Below are 17,749 nucleotides of genomic sequence, written 5' to 3' on the forward strand. Positions count from 1 at the left end.
CTACTCTTCAGGGTGGATTCTTCGTCTTCACGGGTAATGTGCTTGGAGAAAGGCGAGGGCGTTGTCCAACTCCTTGCGGGTCTTGTATAGCATGAAGTCCAGGTGTGCTACATAATGGTTCATCTCCGTGTGCGGGGGCATGGTCATCGGTCTTCCCATGGGGTCATGTCTTGGGTAGTAGACGAAGCGAGTGTTTCTGATCTTGTTCTCATTTTGTCCACACAGACGGGCAATTGCTTCTTGCATAGCTCTGACTAGTCCTTCCTTCCAAGTGTTTCCCGTTACAGAAAACCAAAAGGTTTCCCATATTGGGGCTCCAGGCTTTCTTCGCAGATCTGCAGTAACTTCCCACCGAGGTGGTCCTCCGAAGGGATTATTGAGGGGTATTCCGAAGAACTCGGGATACGGGCGTCCTAGATATTCCACTAGTTGCTTCAAATCCTTCTCGAACATTTGGTTTCCTCCGTGGCCAAGCTGATAGGTCTTGCAGGTGTACTCCATCTGTGAGCAATTAGGATGAGTAAGTTAAAGAAGTAGTCAAGTGTGCAAAATTTTATGTAGGCTTGCAAAGAAAAGTAGAGCATAGATTTCTCATTTTTGAAAAAGATCTCAAGGATAAGAGTGAGAATAAGTTTTCACAAATATTCACTTCATTGGTTTTTGAAACTAAGTTTTTCAGACGTCCATTCTAACTAGGGTCTCCTAAGGTCAAACAATGGCTCGATACCAACTTGTCAACACCGGATTTTTAATTCCGGATGCCTATTATGTCATACATCGCAATCCCGGGAATATTGTTTTTGCGAGACATAATAGATTGATATCACGAGAACATCATTCATTACAAACCATAATTGTCTTACATCAAAGGATCACATGATCCGGTCTTACAATAACGATTGATCTAATGATCAATTACAAAGCAAACGGCGGAAGAAACGTAGTAGCGGTCCATCTCGATTCCACGAGGCAGCGCTTGACGTCGGGAGTAGTCCTAGTTATCATAGACGTCATGTCTGTCCATCTTCACGATGCTTGGTGCTCCTCTTCATAGTCCGGCCATTTGAATAGCCAGGGGACACGGCTGAGTGAGTACTTTAAGTACTCGCAAACTAATACTAATGTAAGTACTATCATTTTAAAAAGGGAGTGCTAAGCTCTAGTTTATTTTGCATAAAGCCAATTTTAGTTCACAAGTATTTGATAAAATACTCTTCCGCTGCTAACTAACTCAAGTGGGAACCTTAGTGGCATTCCCACAACTGAGTTGTGATTCAAGTCAAGTCATCATTCACTTCATCAACATTTTCAAGAAATATCTGACACCGGAAACAGTATGGCCTTTCCAACCGTACGCTGACGTGGACACGGCTATTCGAATAGGTTTACACTGCGAGAGGTTGCACACTTGTGCCACAACATTTGATTACATCCGTCGGAGATAACCACTGAATCATCGTAACTCGATACGCGGATCATCAACCATAACCTTTCACTTACATACCCTAGTATAGGTACCTCTCCCCATGAGCTTGGCCTCCCGGTGAAGACAAACCGTCGGCCTGAGGACCGCACGAGGCTTGGGCCGTACATTCACCTCATTTCACATCATTTCACATTCTACGGAGGCAGCCTCGGCATAACCCCTATGATGTTTGTTCAGAGGGAACCCATACTAAGATGTATAAACTTCCAGTTAAGCCCTACCCATAATCAGGTATTGTGGGGGTACTCAAAAATTGGAAAGGTATCGCATCCAAACCCAACATCAGTTTTTATCAAAATTCACCATCTCCTTCAAGTCATATTCACCTTCAAGATCTTTCAATAGAATTACTCATCATTCCAAGGTTTTCAAATTCATTTCAAATCACAAGTTCCCATCTAGAGTAGTCAATTTTATTTGTTAGCACTAGCACTAAGCATGAGGGGTGCTATCTTGCTTGTCCATCTTTGAGGCTAACTTTACTACTCTTGTAACACTCTACTTAGACCAAAGTTAACTATAAAAGTAAATCTTTGATAAACAAAGTACAAGCTTGTAAGGTAAAAACTTGGGATGGGATCATTGCAAGTAAGGTAAAAGTAAATGGTGCCTTGATCCAATAGAGCTTTGCACTTGCAAGAATATTAGCTTGCAAGAGTAGAGCTTGCATTGGTGTTAGCTTGCCTTGGTTGGGGTAGGGTTGAGGAGGTTGGCAAGGTGAGAGAGAGAGGGGATAGGGTGTGCATGTCCAAGGTGTCAAGGAGGGGGCAAGATGTTGGAGGGGACCAAGGGGATGGCATGTCCAGGGTGTCAAGGAGGGGGCAAGATGTTGGAGGGGACCAAGGGGATGGCATGGCCATGGCATGGATCCTCTATGCATTTTTCTTGGTCTATGAGTGCAATGCAAGCTTAGGTGAGGTGAGGCCAAGGTATGTGACATGGTTGGCAAGGCTAGAGAGAGCTAGAGCATGCACAAAAGATCATGGCCAACATGTGTGACATATGCCATGACATAGGGGAGTCCTTGTGCTAGGGTGGGCATGGCTAGGCAATGGCATGGCTAGAGGAGATGCTAGGGCACTATGTGTGACCAATGGGGGAACCAAGTTAGGCCAAACACTATTTTAAATAGTGGTTTGTGTTTTCTTGTCCACTGCCCACCAGGTGTTTGATGAAATGGCCGAAAGAACTTTGAATTTGAATTTTGCCAAAATATTTTATGGAGATGATTCAAATAATGTTTGGAACATAATGGTGGTCTTGGTTTGCAAAATGGAGGTGGTTTGTGAAAATCCAAATATGACATAATCTTAAAACTGATTTGATGTTGCATCTTTGCTTGATGATATTAAGAAATTTAGGAAGAATTTGCAGGGTTGGTATTTACCAAAGTTGTTCATCTTGATGAGGTCTTGGATGAGGTGCAAAGAATTGGGAGATTTTGGTTTAATAATCTCTTAACACATGGGCTCAAAGTGGGTATGATGTTAAAAATGCCACATGTGACCATTATCACGTGCAACATGGAAATTTCATTTCTTTTCTTTTTGGTTTGATTTTCTTTGATCCAATTGATGTTGTTGAGTGTTGAAATGGTATATGGTTGTGTTCCAACCATTCAACCCAAGAGTTTAGGTCAAATGCTCACTTTTGCATTTTGGCCATATTACTCTCATATGCCTCAAATATGATTTTGTTATTTTTAATTTCTTGGTTTCTTCTTGATCTCCAAAAGGTGTTATTTAGCGTTTAGTTAGGTTTCCAAACCATTGGCACAAGTTAATATGGCCTAGGTTAAAGATTTGCAAAAATGGCCATAGGCCCATATGAGGTGTTATTCTTATTTTCTTTTCATTTGTTTCTCTTTGATGGGGAAAAAGAGCAAGGTTTAAGGGTTTAGAAACATTTCAAAATACTTCACACAAGCATCATGGCAAAACTCACAACATGTAGGCATGATCACTATGCTCATTATAGAACTCAGATAAAGTTTTTTGTTGGTTCCAATTTTTGGAAAAAGGAAATTCATTTTCTTCTTTGTTTTAAAATTTGGGATGTTACAAAATATCACAGTGTAGTAATTCGAAAGGGAAAGTACTAACGGAGGTGGAGGAGCTAAAGGGGGGCGGACATGTTTGCCTTGTTGACACGATTCACAAGTTGAAGACTCATGAGTGTCTTTATTACATGGGATAGAAAAATCACTATGGAGCGAGGACATGGTGGCGGTGTTGTGATGTCCTAAACGCTGGTGCCAGAGCTCCACCGAAGCGAGCATGAAGGAGGGTTGGGCGGCGGTGGAGGTGCCATGGATGGTGTAGAGGTCTCCGGAACTATTGAATCGAGCGATCTCCTCCTTGGTTAGGTAATCCTTCACAGATAAACCAAAATAGTCAAATTCAACGGAGACAAGATTATCACGAGTGAATTGTCGGACGGAGATTAAGTTTTTAATAAGAGCTGGTGCTACTAGGACATCGCGGAGGAGGAGAGGTTTGGTGGGTGATGGAATATGTGTGTGACCGACACAATAGATTGGAATAGTGGAACCATCGCCTAAGGTAATGGATGAAAAAGGTGTCGAAGTGCAATTTGACGACATATTATGTGATGAAAACATGTGACTAGATGCACCAGAGTCGAAAATCCAGTCCGTACCTGAGTTCTCTTGAGCAGCAAAATTGTCATGGCCTGTAGAAAGGCGGCTTGATCCCAGGTTGGCATTGGAGTAGGAAGAAGAGGTGGTGCAGTCGACGATGATGACACTGGGTGCATGGTTGGCAGCTGGTATGGAGCGAGACTGCCTCCCGGGTTGGTGTAGGGGGAGGACGGGGCGGCACCATACGGATTGGCGTAGAGAGGCGACGAGGGCGCGCCGTACATGGGTGGCGAAGCAGCATAGTACGCCTGCGGAGGAGGCCTTGGTGTGAGCAGCCCTGGAGAGCCGGTGTGGGGGCGCAAGCCGGGCGTCCAGCCGCCCAAGTATGCCGGCGGAGTGCCGGCCGAGGCGGGAGCTGTCCATGGCATCGACCAGGCTTGGACCATGCCTGTCCATGGATCCTGCGTGGGACGCCACCCTGAAGGAGCCGGGGGAGGTGGGGCGCTGTAGACGGGCGCTTGCGGCGTGCTGTAAACGGGCGCAGATGGCGGCGGCGGGCGTGGAGGACGCCAGATGGGGTTTTTGCCCCTGTAGTTGGGACTTGGGCGCCACCCAGGAGGGGGCTGCGGCGTATGCGCGGGAGGTGGTGGCACTGGCGCAGGAGGTTGAGGCGGCGGGCGAGGAGCGGCGACGAAGGCCTGTGGACGGGCCGCCTTACGAGTTTGGGTGGTGTCGGCGTGTTGCAGCAGGGAGCGAACCTCGGCAAAGGTGGGGCGGGGGCGCATCATGGGGATGAACGACGCTTGCTTGTCGAAGTCGTTGCTGAGACCGGTGACGAGGATGTTGATGAGCTGCCGATCGGACACGGGATCGCCGAGTTCACGAAGCTCGTCGGCAATAGCACTAAGGTGCTGGCAGTAGGTGCTGATGGAGGTGTCGCCCTGGACGGTGTTGCGAAGCTCGTTGTTGAGGCTGGTGACGCGGCCGTCGACGTTGTCCTGGAAGAGCTGCCGAAGAGCCGACCAAAGAGCGGAGGCAGTGGCGGCGCTGCGAAAGACGAGGTTGAAGATCTCGGTGGAGACGCGGGTGTAGATCCACTGGATGATGGAGAGATCGTCCTTGACCCATTGCGGATCATCGGGACGAGGCGGAACGGAGCCATCGACATGCCCGCGAAGATTGCAGCGCCCTAGATGAACTTCAAACAAATGGCACCAATGGTAATAGTTGTGAGCAGCAAGATCTAATGTAATTGGGATGAAGGGTGTAACATCAGCTATTGTATCTGTGTAGGAGAGAGCAGAGGGAGGAGGGGCTAGCACGAGGGAGGTGGAGAGTTGGGAGGCAAGAGCTTTGGCTTTGGCGTTGATAAGGGCGTCACGACGCTCGAAGTAGCCGGGCGGTGGCGGCGGCGGCGGCTTGGGAGGGGGAGCCATACCCTAGATCGGATCGGTGTCTGATACCATGAAAGAATATGATTTGTCTCATAATTGATGATTGATACGTTCGGTTTTACAAAGAATATATAGGGGCCAATGAGGCTAACCCTAACTTGAGACACAAGCAAAACTAAACCGACTTATAATCTAACACTGCATATAGGGAGATCTTCTCTCTTGACTCATGATTTACTGGATCAAGTATAAAGTCATTTTATACATCTAGTTGAGGACGTGGGCATAACCCAGTGGTTGGGGTCGCAGTGGCGCACCCCAATGACCAGAGTTTAAATCCTATCAGGAACGAATTTCTGGAATTCTCACGCCGAGGTCCCGCTTCTACTTTATCATTTAGTGTCTAATTCCTCCTAGCACTAATTCATTTTTTTATACATCTAGTTTGGTAGTCATTAATTTATTTTTAGCTTATTTGTGCATTATGTTTGGCTGCTAATAAAGTTGGACTTTGGCTAGGAAGATGGAAATTCAATTTGTTTGGTTGCATAGTATCTAGTGTGGTGCTAACCACTTCTGGCAAATGGTGACCTTACCATGGAGTACTATAAACTAACAAGCAACATATCGAACTAACATGCACCAGTAAATTAAGGGTGTTTAGTCCTAACTACTAGAAAATAGCAATTCGTCAAGATGTTACATAGCTACTATCAAATAGGAGTTCACCAGGGTACTACCGAGCTATTAACAAGTTCTAGTTATACACACAAATATAGGTACTTCATAGAACGAAAAGTTTCATCTACCCATCCTAATTAAGTCGATGTACATAATTAAGAGCGAATTCGGCCACAAGTTGAAAGTAACGAGCTAACGGTGGGGGAGAGGGGGCTTATAGGTGCTTATAGCCTTGGTTGAAAATGGCGACATGCTGCCGGAGACGACGAAGAAAAGAGTGTGATGGAGACTAGAGCTAGGAATGGGCAGCAATGCCCGACCCAAAAATCATGGGCCAAGCCCTACCCAACCATACCTGCTAGTCGTGCATGGGGCTGAATATTGAGCCCGACAGCCAGGTTGGGCCTAGGTTTTCTGTGAATTATTAGGGAAAAGGCTCGGCCTGAGGCCTGGTGGACTTTTCCTTTGACAAAGATAAGCATGGGCCTGATTTTTTGACCCGACAATCGGCCCGGGCTTGGGCCTAGGTTTTATGCATCTGTCTTTGTTCGGTTTGACCCGAGAAATGCCGATGTATAGTGGAGACGATGAGGGCTTGCCGGTCTGTGGATCTGCAAGGCCCACTGCCGCCGCTAGGGGAGACGAGAGAGTGATGGAGCCGGTGCCAGAGATCTATGAAATCGAAGGTGCCGGTGTCGTAAATCTAAATCGCAGTCGTTTCCTTTCCTGGGAGGATAAGTTAGGATGGATTTTCTTTTTCTCCAATGGTGGTGACCAACTATATAGATACTGAGGATACATTTTACACCAAACAACGGAGCCAATTTTCTAGCTCCCGCTATGAGCGCACACACAAGTTCCCTCTCTTTGTGCTACCTGTCACAGCAACAACGCTCGATTATTCAAGTGTGCCTTGCGAGCCTGTACCGAGGGTGGCTTTACCCACGGACTTTTTCCCTCTCTTTGCACCTACCAGCGGGACTACCAGCATGTTCTGCGTCCAAGCTAGGCACTCAATTCAAGTGTGCCTCGCAAGCCTATACCGAGGGTGCTTTAAGATTTGTTGCAGCCAAGATCGCCCAACCCAGTTGACAAACAAACATCCAATTTTTGCATCAGCGGAGCCAAGAAAAAGGTTTGCAAGAAACCAAACTCGCTCTTGACAATTATTTTAAGCTTAATTGATAATGAAAGTCTCGTAGAACACTGAAGGTCTCCAGAACACGTTATTAGGTTTGATATAAAACAGTGTCGAATTATCAATTATGCGACCTGGCATTGATTTGTACCAGACACAAGGAAAACACGCACAATAAGCTGGCCGCAACCAAGAGCTGACATAAGCAATATGCACCCATCAACACCAATGCACAACAAAGGGCAACATCACAACATAATAATCATTACCAAAACTGATGCACCATTGTTTTCAACTCAACCGACAACAAATTTCACCATTTCCCTTACATCTTTGACGCAGCACATCCCAAAATCATGTTTCAATACAAGATCATATACACTCTACATCAAAACCATATGAAATGGCGACCACCAATTCCTTGAAGCGACAACGCATTCACAAATGAACTCCCCCAGAAAAGGATTCCACACAAAAAAAATGGTTGACAGTAAGACTGACGAATCATATAAAGAAAAGCAAGCCCGACCCTTGCAGCCACAGGACCAAAAAGAGAAACTATGTGGATAAGATGGACTGTAGCATAAGCTGCTGCTGTGGTTGCAAGGTGGAAAATGTTGAGGCAAGAAAATCAGGTGGCAATGTCTGCTGAAATCGCTTCAAAACATTGATCATCCGGTTGGTTGTTTCATCTGTTGCAAGCTCCTTTCCATTGCACAGAACCTGCATATAAAACCAAAATTCAAAATCATTTGCAAGTATTCTTAGAAAACTAAGTTAAAATATATCAAAATGAACTGCTAGCAAAAATAAACTACTACTACACAAATTCACACATCAAAACAGACATCTGTTCAATTGTCACTGTTTCATTCAGCAATACGAGCAAAGCACAAAAGTCTGGAAATTACCTCAGCAAATATAGAAACTATTTTAGGAAGATACTGACTATGAGGTCCAAGAACTTGTGTGTCCGATCTGAACATAAAAAAGCCGGTTATATAAACTTAAAAAAGACACAAATGTTGCTGTGATGCTAAGATAAGAGAGCAGATACCTCTCCACCATCGAACAAAGCTGATCATGTACAACTTTTGCTTCAATCTTGTCATCTTTAATAGGCAAGCAACTAAGCCATGCTGGAATGACCTGAGAACAATATATAGACTCAGTTTAGACTTCAAACCATAAAAGATCTAGTACAACAGAAAAGGCAGGGGTTAGCTCTATTCAGCTACAACTTTGAACTCCATAACAATACTTCCCTCGGAATTAAAACTTTTTACTCTGAATTTAAAAATGCAACAGTATTCTCTTGCATTCAATTCAATTGACAACCCACATGCTCTTGTGCATGGTATGTGCATCCACTATTGCAAAACAATAGCAGAGAACCTTGGGGCCTCTCTGGTTCAAAAGAAAAGCACGGGAATTTTGGAGGATTCGATTCCCTAGGAAATTTTCAAGGGAGCTTGTTTGGTTTCAGAAGATCAAATCATAGGATATTTTCTATAATCTATCTACTTAGCATGCAATTTTCAAAGGTCTTAATAATCTATCTACTTAGCATGCAATTTTCAAAGGTGGTTTCCCATTGACTCCAACACCAAAGAAATTCCTTTGTCCTAAAGACAACTATGGCAAGAAACCAGATCCCTCCTAAAATTTATAGGCTTTGTTCCTGTGACGCAACAAAACAATTTTGATTACAGATTCCTGTGTTTTCCTGTACGATTTCACCTGTCATGGTATTAAGTTCCAGCATTTTTTCACATGCCAGAATTTTTAAATCCTATCCTACAAATCAAAGGTGCCAGAATGTTGAGTCTCTTCACAGTGGAAGTGAGATTTAAGCATATACCTGAGCCCCATCAATACCATCACGATGGAACTGACATATTTTTCCAAGCGCAGAAACAGCATTGTCATATGCCATAATATTATCAGGATGTTGTGCTTCTGGATGTCTGATAAGGTTGTTCAACTTTGACAGGGCCTCTGAATTTAAAAGCATTATTATATTAATATTGATGGGTCGACTTCAAAAGGCATGTATAACTGTAGAGCCACAAGATCCCGAACTTACCTCCAACTAGAGGACGGAAAGTAAGACCACCAAACTCAGCACACACTCCCAGCCCATAAACAGCAGCCTAAAACAACAAACATTTTGTCACTGCATCAGTGCCACGTTTGAAAAAACATCAAATGGGACAAATAACTAAGGCATAATGAGAACATAAATAGACCTGCCGAACATCTGAATTGTCATCATTGGATGCTTCCAAAAGGAACGGAACATAGGTATCATAATACCTGCTCAGGCAAAAAGACATAGTTAGTTATAATTAAAACCCAGTTTACACATAACTAATGTAAAGAAACGTACTTCAGAGCAGACTCACGACATTGCTCTGCAATGTCATCAAATATGCAGATAGCTATCCTTCTCTCCTCGGCTGTCTTATCCTTTCCCTAGAAATTAAAGATGAAATAAAACAATTAAATAGGATACCAAGATATTAATGGAGACATCCCGACAGAAATAGGCCTGATACAACATAATGACCATAACCATAATTCTTTGACAGCATGTAAATTGTAAATGAAGAGACCAAGGAGAGGGGTAGGCAAACTGCAAGATTACAAGTAATTGTTTACATCAAAGCTAAAAAAATGTTTTACATACTAATTTAGTTGCCACCTTAGTTCTAAGATTTTCAGAAATGGAAAGTTCAATTGCAGAAAAGCATTTGGTCCTCTTAAACAATTCTTCCCCGAAAGAATGAAACAAAAACCAGCCAAGAATATGAAAAAAAAAATATCAACACAATATTTGATCCCTACTTCTGTGTGACCTTAAACATATTCTCTAGCTAATTTAGTTAAATAAAGCTTCTAACAAGAATTGCAACTGAACAAAAACATATGTGTGTCCACAACACAATACACATGCACAAACAAGGCAGGATTCAGTCGACTTACCAACATCGGTGTAACGTACACAGAAAGCTCATCAAAGAACGGCAAGAAAGAAGCTTTAAAGGTTTTAATCAAAGTTCCTAGGCATTCGCCAACCTGAACGTACAAAAATAGAGAATATCAATTCAAAGATGAACTTGTAGGAGGGAGAGGCAATTCCAGAACATGTCAAGAAACATAACCTGATCAAACACTTCCTCCTCCTGTTCATTCTCTTCTTTGAGTAGTTCTCCTTCGTCCGCATCAAAATCTTCTGCTTTTGTTCTCTCTGACCTGTCTCTTTTCCTGGTTGCACTGGCGATAATAACATTCTTGATCTCATCTGAAATAGCTCTTACTTGATTCTCATCAAGAAGACGACCCGAAATCTGTTCAGAAGAAAGTTCAGTGAGAAATCTGATCAAGCAAACTCTCTATATGTCGGCGGTTAACAGTGCGCCATACAAAATAGATAATTGAGTAACTTGGTATAGATGATAGCCCAAGTGGTTGATCCATTAAAAAAATGAGTCAGAGAGAATAAATCAACGTTTTCATGAAAGACACACCGGTCATTCAAGCTTCAGCAAAAAACCTACTGTGAATGTAATAAATAAGGAAAATAAATAATCTCTTGCTATACACTACTCCGCTTAGGGTGATGACTTCATACTTTTATATAAAGGGTGCATTATAAAGCTTCTCTTATGCAAGTAGCAACTTCATGGTAATTACTATCACTAACAACTTTCACCTAATTATACAATGTGACAAAATCTAAAGTTAATGAAGTCTACAAGATATTAATCTTCATGCTATACACTACTCCGCATAGGGTGATGTCTTCATACTTTTATACAAAGGGTGCATTGGCTTGTAGTAAGAAGCTTGTCTTATGAAAGTAGCAACTTCATGGTAATTACCATCACTAACAACTTTGGACTAATAATTATACAGTGTGAGGAAATCTGTAAGTCAATGGAGTCTACAAGATGTGAATCTTCTGACTGTCATTTATATGTACATAGTGTGACTCGCCCTGTTTAAATCAGTTTAGATAACCAAAAAGTTTGTTCCCACAACAGCACAATAAATATATAGAATGTAAGGGTGGTTATCCAAACTGATTTAAACTCAACTGTTCCTACATATCTATGCAATATAAAGCACGAGTTGTGGCAGAACCAGAGGATCCTAGAGATCAAACTACTTCAATGAAGCAGCCCAAGTTGCTCCAGTGATAACGGACATCACGACACTACTAATTTGGATATGCTTCAATTAGTTATCCCATATTTAGTTCTCAATTAATTCCATCAGTTCGGAATTACTCCATCCAGCTAAAAAAATTAGATAATACTTTTTAAAAATTTAATTTCAGAAACAATACGCGCTTTCAAAAATTTACAAAAATAATACTCCCTCCGATTCATATTACTTAATGCTAATATAGATGTATCTAGACATATTTTAGTTGTAGATACATCCACTTTAACATCAAATTATATGGATCGGAGGAAGTACAACCTTAGCCTGGACGAAACCGACTGGCCCTTATCGGCCTGGCCAAAGCCAATAAGCCCTAGTTGGTTGCGTAAGCCGAAAAGTGCCTTTTTCTGCGAGGCTGATAAGGGGCAGTCGATTTTGTCGAAGCCGAGGCCGTATTTTTTTTTGAAATTTTTCAGGAACACGTACTATTTATGAAATTAAAATTTAAAAAGTATTATTTTAAAAATAGCCTCCATCCTTATGTATAAACCCCCCTCCCATGCAATGTGCATTAGACGGGGCGTGCTTTTCACATACATGGTTACTAGTTAGAATCTACGACCTAAAGATAGTCTCTAACATTGTAAGGTGACTCCACTAGTCCACTGAGGATTGCTGGGATAAGATCAAAATTTTGGTTCCCTCAAACGCAATATAATCCATACAGAATGAAAGGATGGTTGCCCATAGTGATTCAACTCAAGTGTTTGTAATTGGAATCTAGGACCTAAAAATACTCCCGCCAAAATTGACACCTGACTCAAGTCATGCAGCCAGACAGATCGCTGAGTATTGTATACAACATAAACAGCACAAACCTGCATACACTCATTTAGTGAATCCAGCATGGATGAGCACATTTCAGTTTCTGGCTCCTGTATGGTAGATTGATGCAAGCTGTTAGCATTAAGGCAATGTGTGAAACAAAATTACCAACGTAAGTTAGGGACAAAGGTTCTGCAACAACCTTGTGCAGCGCTTCAACGAGCGCAGGAATTATGAAATCAGATAATTGTTTGACGTAAGATTCATCGCGTCCTTGAGCCTGCCCCTTCTCAACAGCCAATTTTGCCGAACGTAACAGTTCAGGCATAGCTGCATAATTGTTACAAAAAAAATGTTAGTAGGTATACACAAAATCTACATTACAAATAATTGTAGGTCATGAATATACCTGCAACAGCAGCTCTTCTCACTTCTTCATGAAAGTAAAACTTAAGCAAAGGGACTAATGTAGGAGCAACCTAAATGGAAATTCATTCCAATCACACACGCTGGTAATCAGAAGTTAAAACAGAAAATTGATTACTGAACGGGATAATAAACCTGATCGATCCATGGGAAGAACCCCTCCTTCAGCTCATCAGCATAGCAACAAAGCATGTTGCAAGCTGTTGCTTTCTCTTCCAGCACACTAGTTCGGATTCCTATTCTTTTATCACCAAGTGTGATCGTTTCAATGCTGTATGAAATATAAAACTTCAGTGGTGCTATTGCAAAATTACATGCAGTCAAAAGCACTACTACCCAACACAAACGGGGCAGGGGCATATCAGTCACAACCACAAGGTAGTTCATGTGGACAATGTGGATACGGGGGGATATAAACAAATACCAAATAGTGGGGTAAAACAGTTAAGCCTAGAGCTGTACATTATACTAGACAAAAGGAGAACAACAATTTGCATGTACTATTCATTTTTTGGGAAGGCTTTTGTCAGTAGTATTCAATGTGAGGTTGAATATAGCGTGTTACTCTTATCCAGAAGAGTGAACCAAGCACATCAGTAGTCTACACGGAGGTTCCGAGGATTGAGGGGACCAATTATTGTTCCAAGGATTTTACAAAAAAAAAATATTTAGAAGGTGACACGAACCTGTCATCATCATCTGATTCTATTTCATCATCTGATTCAGCTGATGTGATTGTGACATCGGGCTTCAGCTGAGCAGACTGAAGCAGTGGTGGCATAACAACACTCATGTAAGGAAGAAAATCCTGTCCAAGACATTTGCATAGCCTGGCCCAAGCCTGTTGTCACATGCAGGAAGATGGTTATAAAAAAATTATAGTGCAAGTATACTCAATTTTCAGGCTCTGAAGCATACCTGCAACATGTAGCTGGTTATCGGATCATCAGTTTCCATTGGAGTTCCTTGCAAAGCCATAAGTACTTCCATGACCTACAAATTATCAGGTACATCAGGAAAAATGTCTCCAAAACAAAATACAGCCATCCTGGATGGAAGTCAGAAGTGCAGTTATAAAACAATCAGATATAAGTTACAAAGCATGTATCTAGACGCTTTTTAGATACATGCAAATCTAGACAAATCTGAGTCACTTATTTGTGGACGGAGGGAATACCAATAATACACATGGAAAGGAGAGGATAAGACGAACTCAAAGAATAATAAGAATTGTTCTGCCAATATAAATCAGTTCATCCATTTCTTATGCAAAGAGAAAAACAGGTGAGCACTGAAACGGATTCACAGAAATTGACTGACAGGAGTTCTAGTAGGATATAAATATCCATTGCAAAATTATGAGATGGGGGATGCTAACCTGTTTGGCATCATCCCTAAATTTGTCCTTGCCTACAGCCATTCCAACAAGACTTATACATTCCATAGACTTGGCACGGAGCATCCTATTAGACTTGTCGGTTGCATTCATTAAAATAGCTTTCAGATACGGCATAACAGCATCATAATATTTCTTGAAGTGATCCTGGAAGACAAAGTGTATCGTATAATGTTATGAAGTCATCACGATCAGCTAATTAGAAATCATGAAACTGTTACAGCACATTGCAGGTTATTGAACATAGCTGTTGACTTCCACAAGAACAGTTACCTGCGATGAATCAGCTACTGATGCTAAAGCTGTCAATGCTCCCTCTTGCACCATTTGCTTACCATTCTGAAAAATAACATGAAAAGGTTAGCACATCTTCTACTGACACAAATCTAGGCAACTTAAATGCATACCTGAAGAAGAACAAGTAATTTGCCAACAATTCCATCCAGGTACGGTGTCAGAATTTCAGGCGTGCAATTCTCACTGAAATTCAAGATAGCAGACGCAGCATGTGCCTGTCAAGAAAAATGGTAAACCGAATAAATCAATATAAGAATACTAATTAATAACTAATATGCATATTATACATAGGGTCGCAAATTATTAAACTATAACAAAAGGACACCAAAAATCATAAAAGTGATAAAACATTAAAACAGCATCAGTTTCAAAAGCATGGTAAACAATTAAATAGCGTAGTTAGTATGTCAGTATCGAATGCATGCTTGCCTAATGCTGAACCTTTTTCTGGTGTACCTAAGAAACAGTTTCCCTGTTGTGGAGCAAGGTTACTCATGGGGAAAAATCAGAGCAAACAGAAGCAGGTATTGACATAATCAAGATGGGACACGAAGGGGCCAGCCAACCAGGCGAACATTGGATAGTAAGAAATTTTAAATTTTTATGTGAAATCCAGAAAACTAAGTTAGTATTGAATCAGCTTAATTACAGGTTAAGAGCATACATCAAGATAGTTGTGTAAGACACTTCTCATAGAAGACCGCATACATTCATAGACTTGATAACAACAATTCAGAAAGTAAAATATCCAGTTGTCTAATGTACAACAGATAGCAGAAATATCTAGAGAACACAAAAAAGAAGTGTTGTGGTTCACTTATTTCTACAAAGATAACGAAATACCTAGTTAGGTACAACTTAGAGCACAAATAGATTGAATTCTTTATCTAATGGATGAAGAATGTCCGTATGTCGAAGGAAATATGTCTCCTATCTAGTTTTAACATTTCAGTTCAGCATGTACAGAACACACTAAATTCTATCAATCGAAAGATCTGCTGAAACGATCTCAGGACATAAGCACTCAAAAACAATTTAAAACTCGTTATAAATAAAAACAAGGATTTTGGAGTTGAAGGGTGTGACATCAAGTGATTAAGCTTGATGATGCTAATATTTCAAGACTTGCCTGCACCCGTGGATTCTGAAAGTCATCCATGGCATTGGCCAATGCAGGCAGCACCTTCTGGTGGTACTGAACCTGCAAGTCAGGGCCCAAATCTGTAGACAGCTGACCAATGGCGTTGATTGCAGCCCACCGGACACGAGGATGGGGGTGCTGGAATCCATTCAATATCATTGAAACCACCTGCTCCAAATTCTTAAGCATAACCTGAGAGCAACAAACAGCAAGCAGTGAGGAAGTTATCTCGTTTCCCTAGAGTTCATGAATGGGATAACTATATCGAATAATGAGTATGCCTCCGACCGTTTCAACGATGATTTGAAGTAAAAAGAGAAGGACAAAGTTATTAGAGGCTGCAAACCTTTGCACATCCTTCCGCAATCTGCGCAAGCGTGATGAGCGCAGCATGGTGCTTCTGCCACTCGGGGGCAGAAAGGTACTGCGGGAGCAGCTCAGATGCGATGGGCACAACAGCATTCCCGCCAATGGCAATGGCAAGGCGGTCGAGGCACTCCTGCGCGACTCCATAGTTGTTCCCTTCACCGGCATCCTCATCCTCGGTTTCAGCAGTGTGCCAGGCAGCGTCATCCTCGACATCAAGCAGCATCTGCATGAGCACCTGGAAGAGCCTGCCGACGAACTGCGGTAGGCGGCGCATCATCCCGGGCGCGCGCTCCCTGGCCTCGGCGAGAGTGATGACGAATTCGACGGCCATGTGCCTGGTCCCATCCTCGAGCTGCGTAGCTTCGGCTATTTGGAGCATGGCTCCTGCGACATCGGCGATCTGGCGGCGCAGGAACCTGGGCTCGGCGCCGGCCAGCTCGACGAGGAGCTCGAGGGCCTCCTGCGCGGAGGCCTCCTGGGAGGAGTTGAGGCAGTCGGTGAGGGCGCGCATCATGGCGGGGAGGAGGTCCTGCATCTTGTCGCGGTCGGCGTTGGTGGGCAGGCACTGGACGAGGTTGACGGCGGCGCTGAGGGAGGCGATGCGGACGTCGGGGGAGGTGGGGTGGGCGAGCGCGGCCGCGAGGAGGTTGTGGATGGTCATGAGGTGGTCGAGGAGGGACTCGGCGATGTAGTCGGCGAGGCGCGCGAAGATGAGGAGCGCGGACTCCTGGAGGTTGGGGGCGTCCGGGGTGGAGGCGGCCTGGAAGAGGAAGGGCAGCAGCTCGGCCCAGGTGTTCTCGGGGAGGAGGAGGGCCGCGAGCTCGGAGACGGCGTCGCAGACCTTCTTCGCGATGGGCTTGGGCGGGTCGGACTGCAGCGCGGTGAGGAGGTGCGCCTTGAGCGCGTTCTGGCCCGATGGGGAGAGGAGGGGCCAGAGCGGGGGTGGTGGGGTGGAGGAGGAGTCGGAGGAGGGGGTGGGGGAGAGGAGCTTGCGGAGGAGGACGGCCGCCATGGCGCGGAGCTCGGCGGGGGTGGCGGGGGCGGCGACGGAGGAGGCGAGGCGCAGCGCGAGCGGCTCCGGGTGGGAGCCGCGGAGGCGGTGGAAGGCGGCCTCGGCGGCGGCGCGGTCGGCGTTGGAGGCGGACATGAGGGTGGAGAGCAGCGCGTCGAAGGCCGCCGGGTCGCCGCCCAGCAGCGCGGCGGCGGCGGCCTGGTCCTCGGCGGACGCCATGGGATCGAGCGCGGGCCTGGGCGGCGGCGCGGCGGCGGCTAGGGTTTACGGGGGCGGGGGGGAGGCGGCGGGAATGTGGAGGAGAGGGTGGAGAGAGGAAGAGGGAGACTCGGGATGGGTTTAATAATACATATGGGTAGGGTTTGGGGTGCGGAGATGCGGCTCGGCAGAAGGAGTGGGGTGGGGCACAAGGGGTTTGGTTTGGTTTGGTCCGAGGGGTTGGGTTCGGACGGTTTCCCGGGTTTTCGTGTCCCTGTCTACTTTCCTCCTGGCTGCTGCCTTTGCCCCGTCTGATTATTCCCGTGGTAGAGGATTTTATTTCCATCGCGGCTCCTTCCTGTGTCTGTGTGTGACATTCGACTCGAGTCCCATTCCCATCTACCGATCCCTGCTCCTGCGGCGTGCTGCTGTGCTGAGCTGGGGAGGCGAAGACGGGGATGGATGGATGGTATGATTGGCCATTGATGGGTACAGGTAGGCGGCCGGGTACCATCTCAATCTCAACACCATGGCATGATTGACCGCAGGGTGGGTGACAGGGAACACCACTGGCGCGTCCTAGGTGTCCAGCTTGGGGTTTTTCTCACTCCAATTTT

At 44.4% G+C, this 17,749-nt stretch overlaps 1 protein-coding gene across 1 annotated transcript; it reads right to left on the reverse strand.

The window, feature by feature from the left end:
- Window positions 1–7,529: 7,529 nt before the first annotated feature.
- Window positions 7,530–17,173, reverse strand: LOC124652330 (importin-5-like). The gene is made up of 20 exons (XM_047191353.1): window positions 15,900–17,173; window positions 15,542–15,745; window positions 14,523–14,627; window positions 14,389–14,454; window positions 14,098–14,262; window positions 13,638–13,712; window positions 13,406–13,560; window positions 12,855–12,990; window positions 12,703–12,772; window positions 12,496–12,623; window positions 12,347–12,403; window positions 10,463–10,648; window positions 10,284–10,376; window positions 9,688–9,773; window positions 9,548–9,614; window positions 9,385–9,451; window positions 9,160–9,296; window positions 8,356–8,447; window positions 8,210–8,276; window positions 7,530–8,021 (listed from the first exon to the last, which is right to left on the reverse strand). The coding sequence occupies exons 1-20, from the start codon at window positions 17,151–17,153 to the stop codon at window positions 7,857–7,859; spliced, it is 3,375 nt and encodes a 1,124-aa protein (XP_047047309.1). The 5' UTR covers window positions 17,154–17,173; the 3' UTR covers window positions 7,530–7,856.
- Between the last annotated feature and the right edge of the window lie 576 nt (window positions 17,174–17,749).

This window comes from Lolium rigidum, chromosome 5, assembly GCF_022539505.1.
Source record: "Lolium rigidum isolate FL_2022 chromosome 5, APGP_CSIRO_Lrig_0.1, whole genome shotgun sequence".
Classification (NCBI taxonomy): domain Eukaryota; kingdom Viridiplantae; phylum Streptophyta; class Magnoliopsida; order Poales; family Poaceae; genus Lolium; species Lolium rigidum.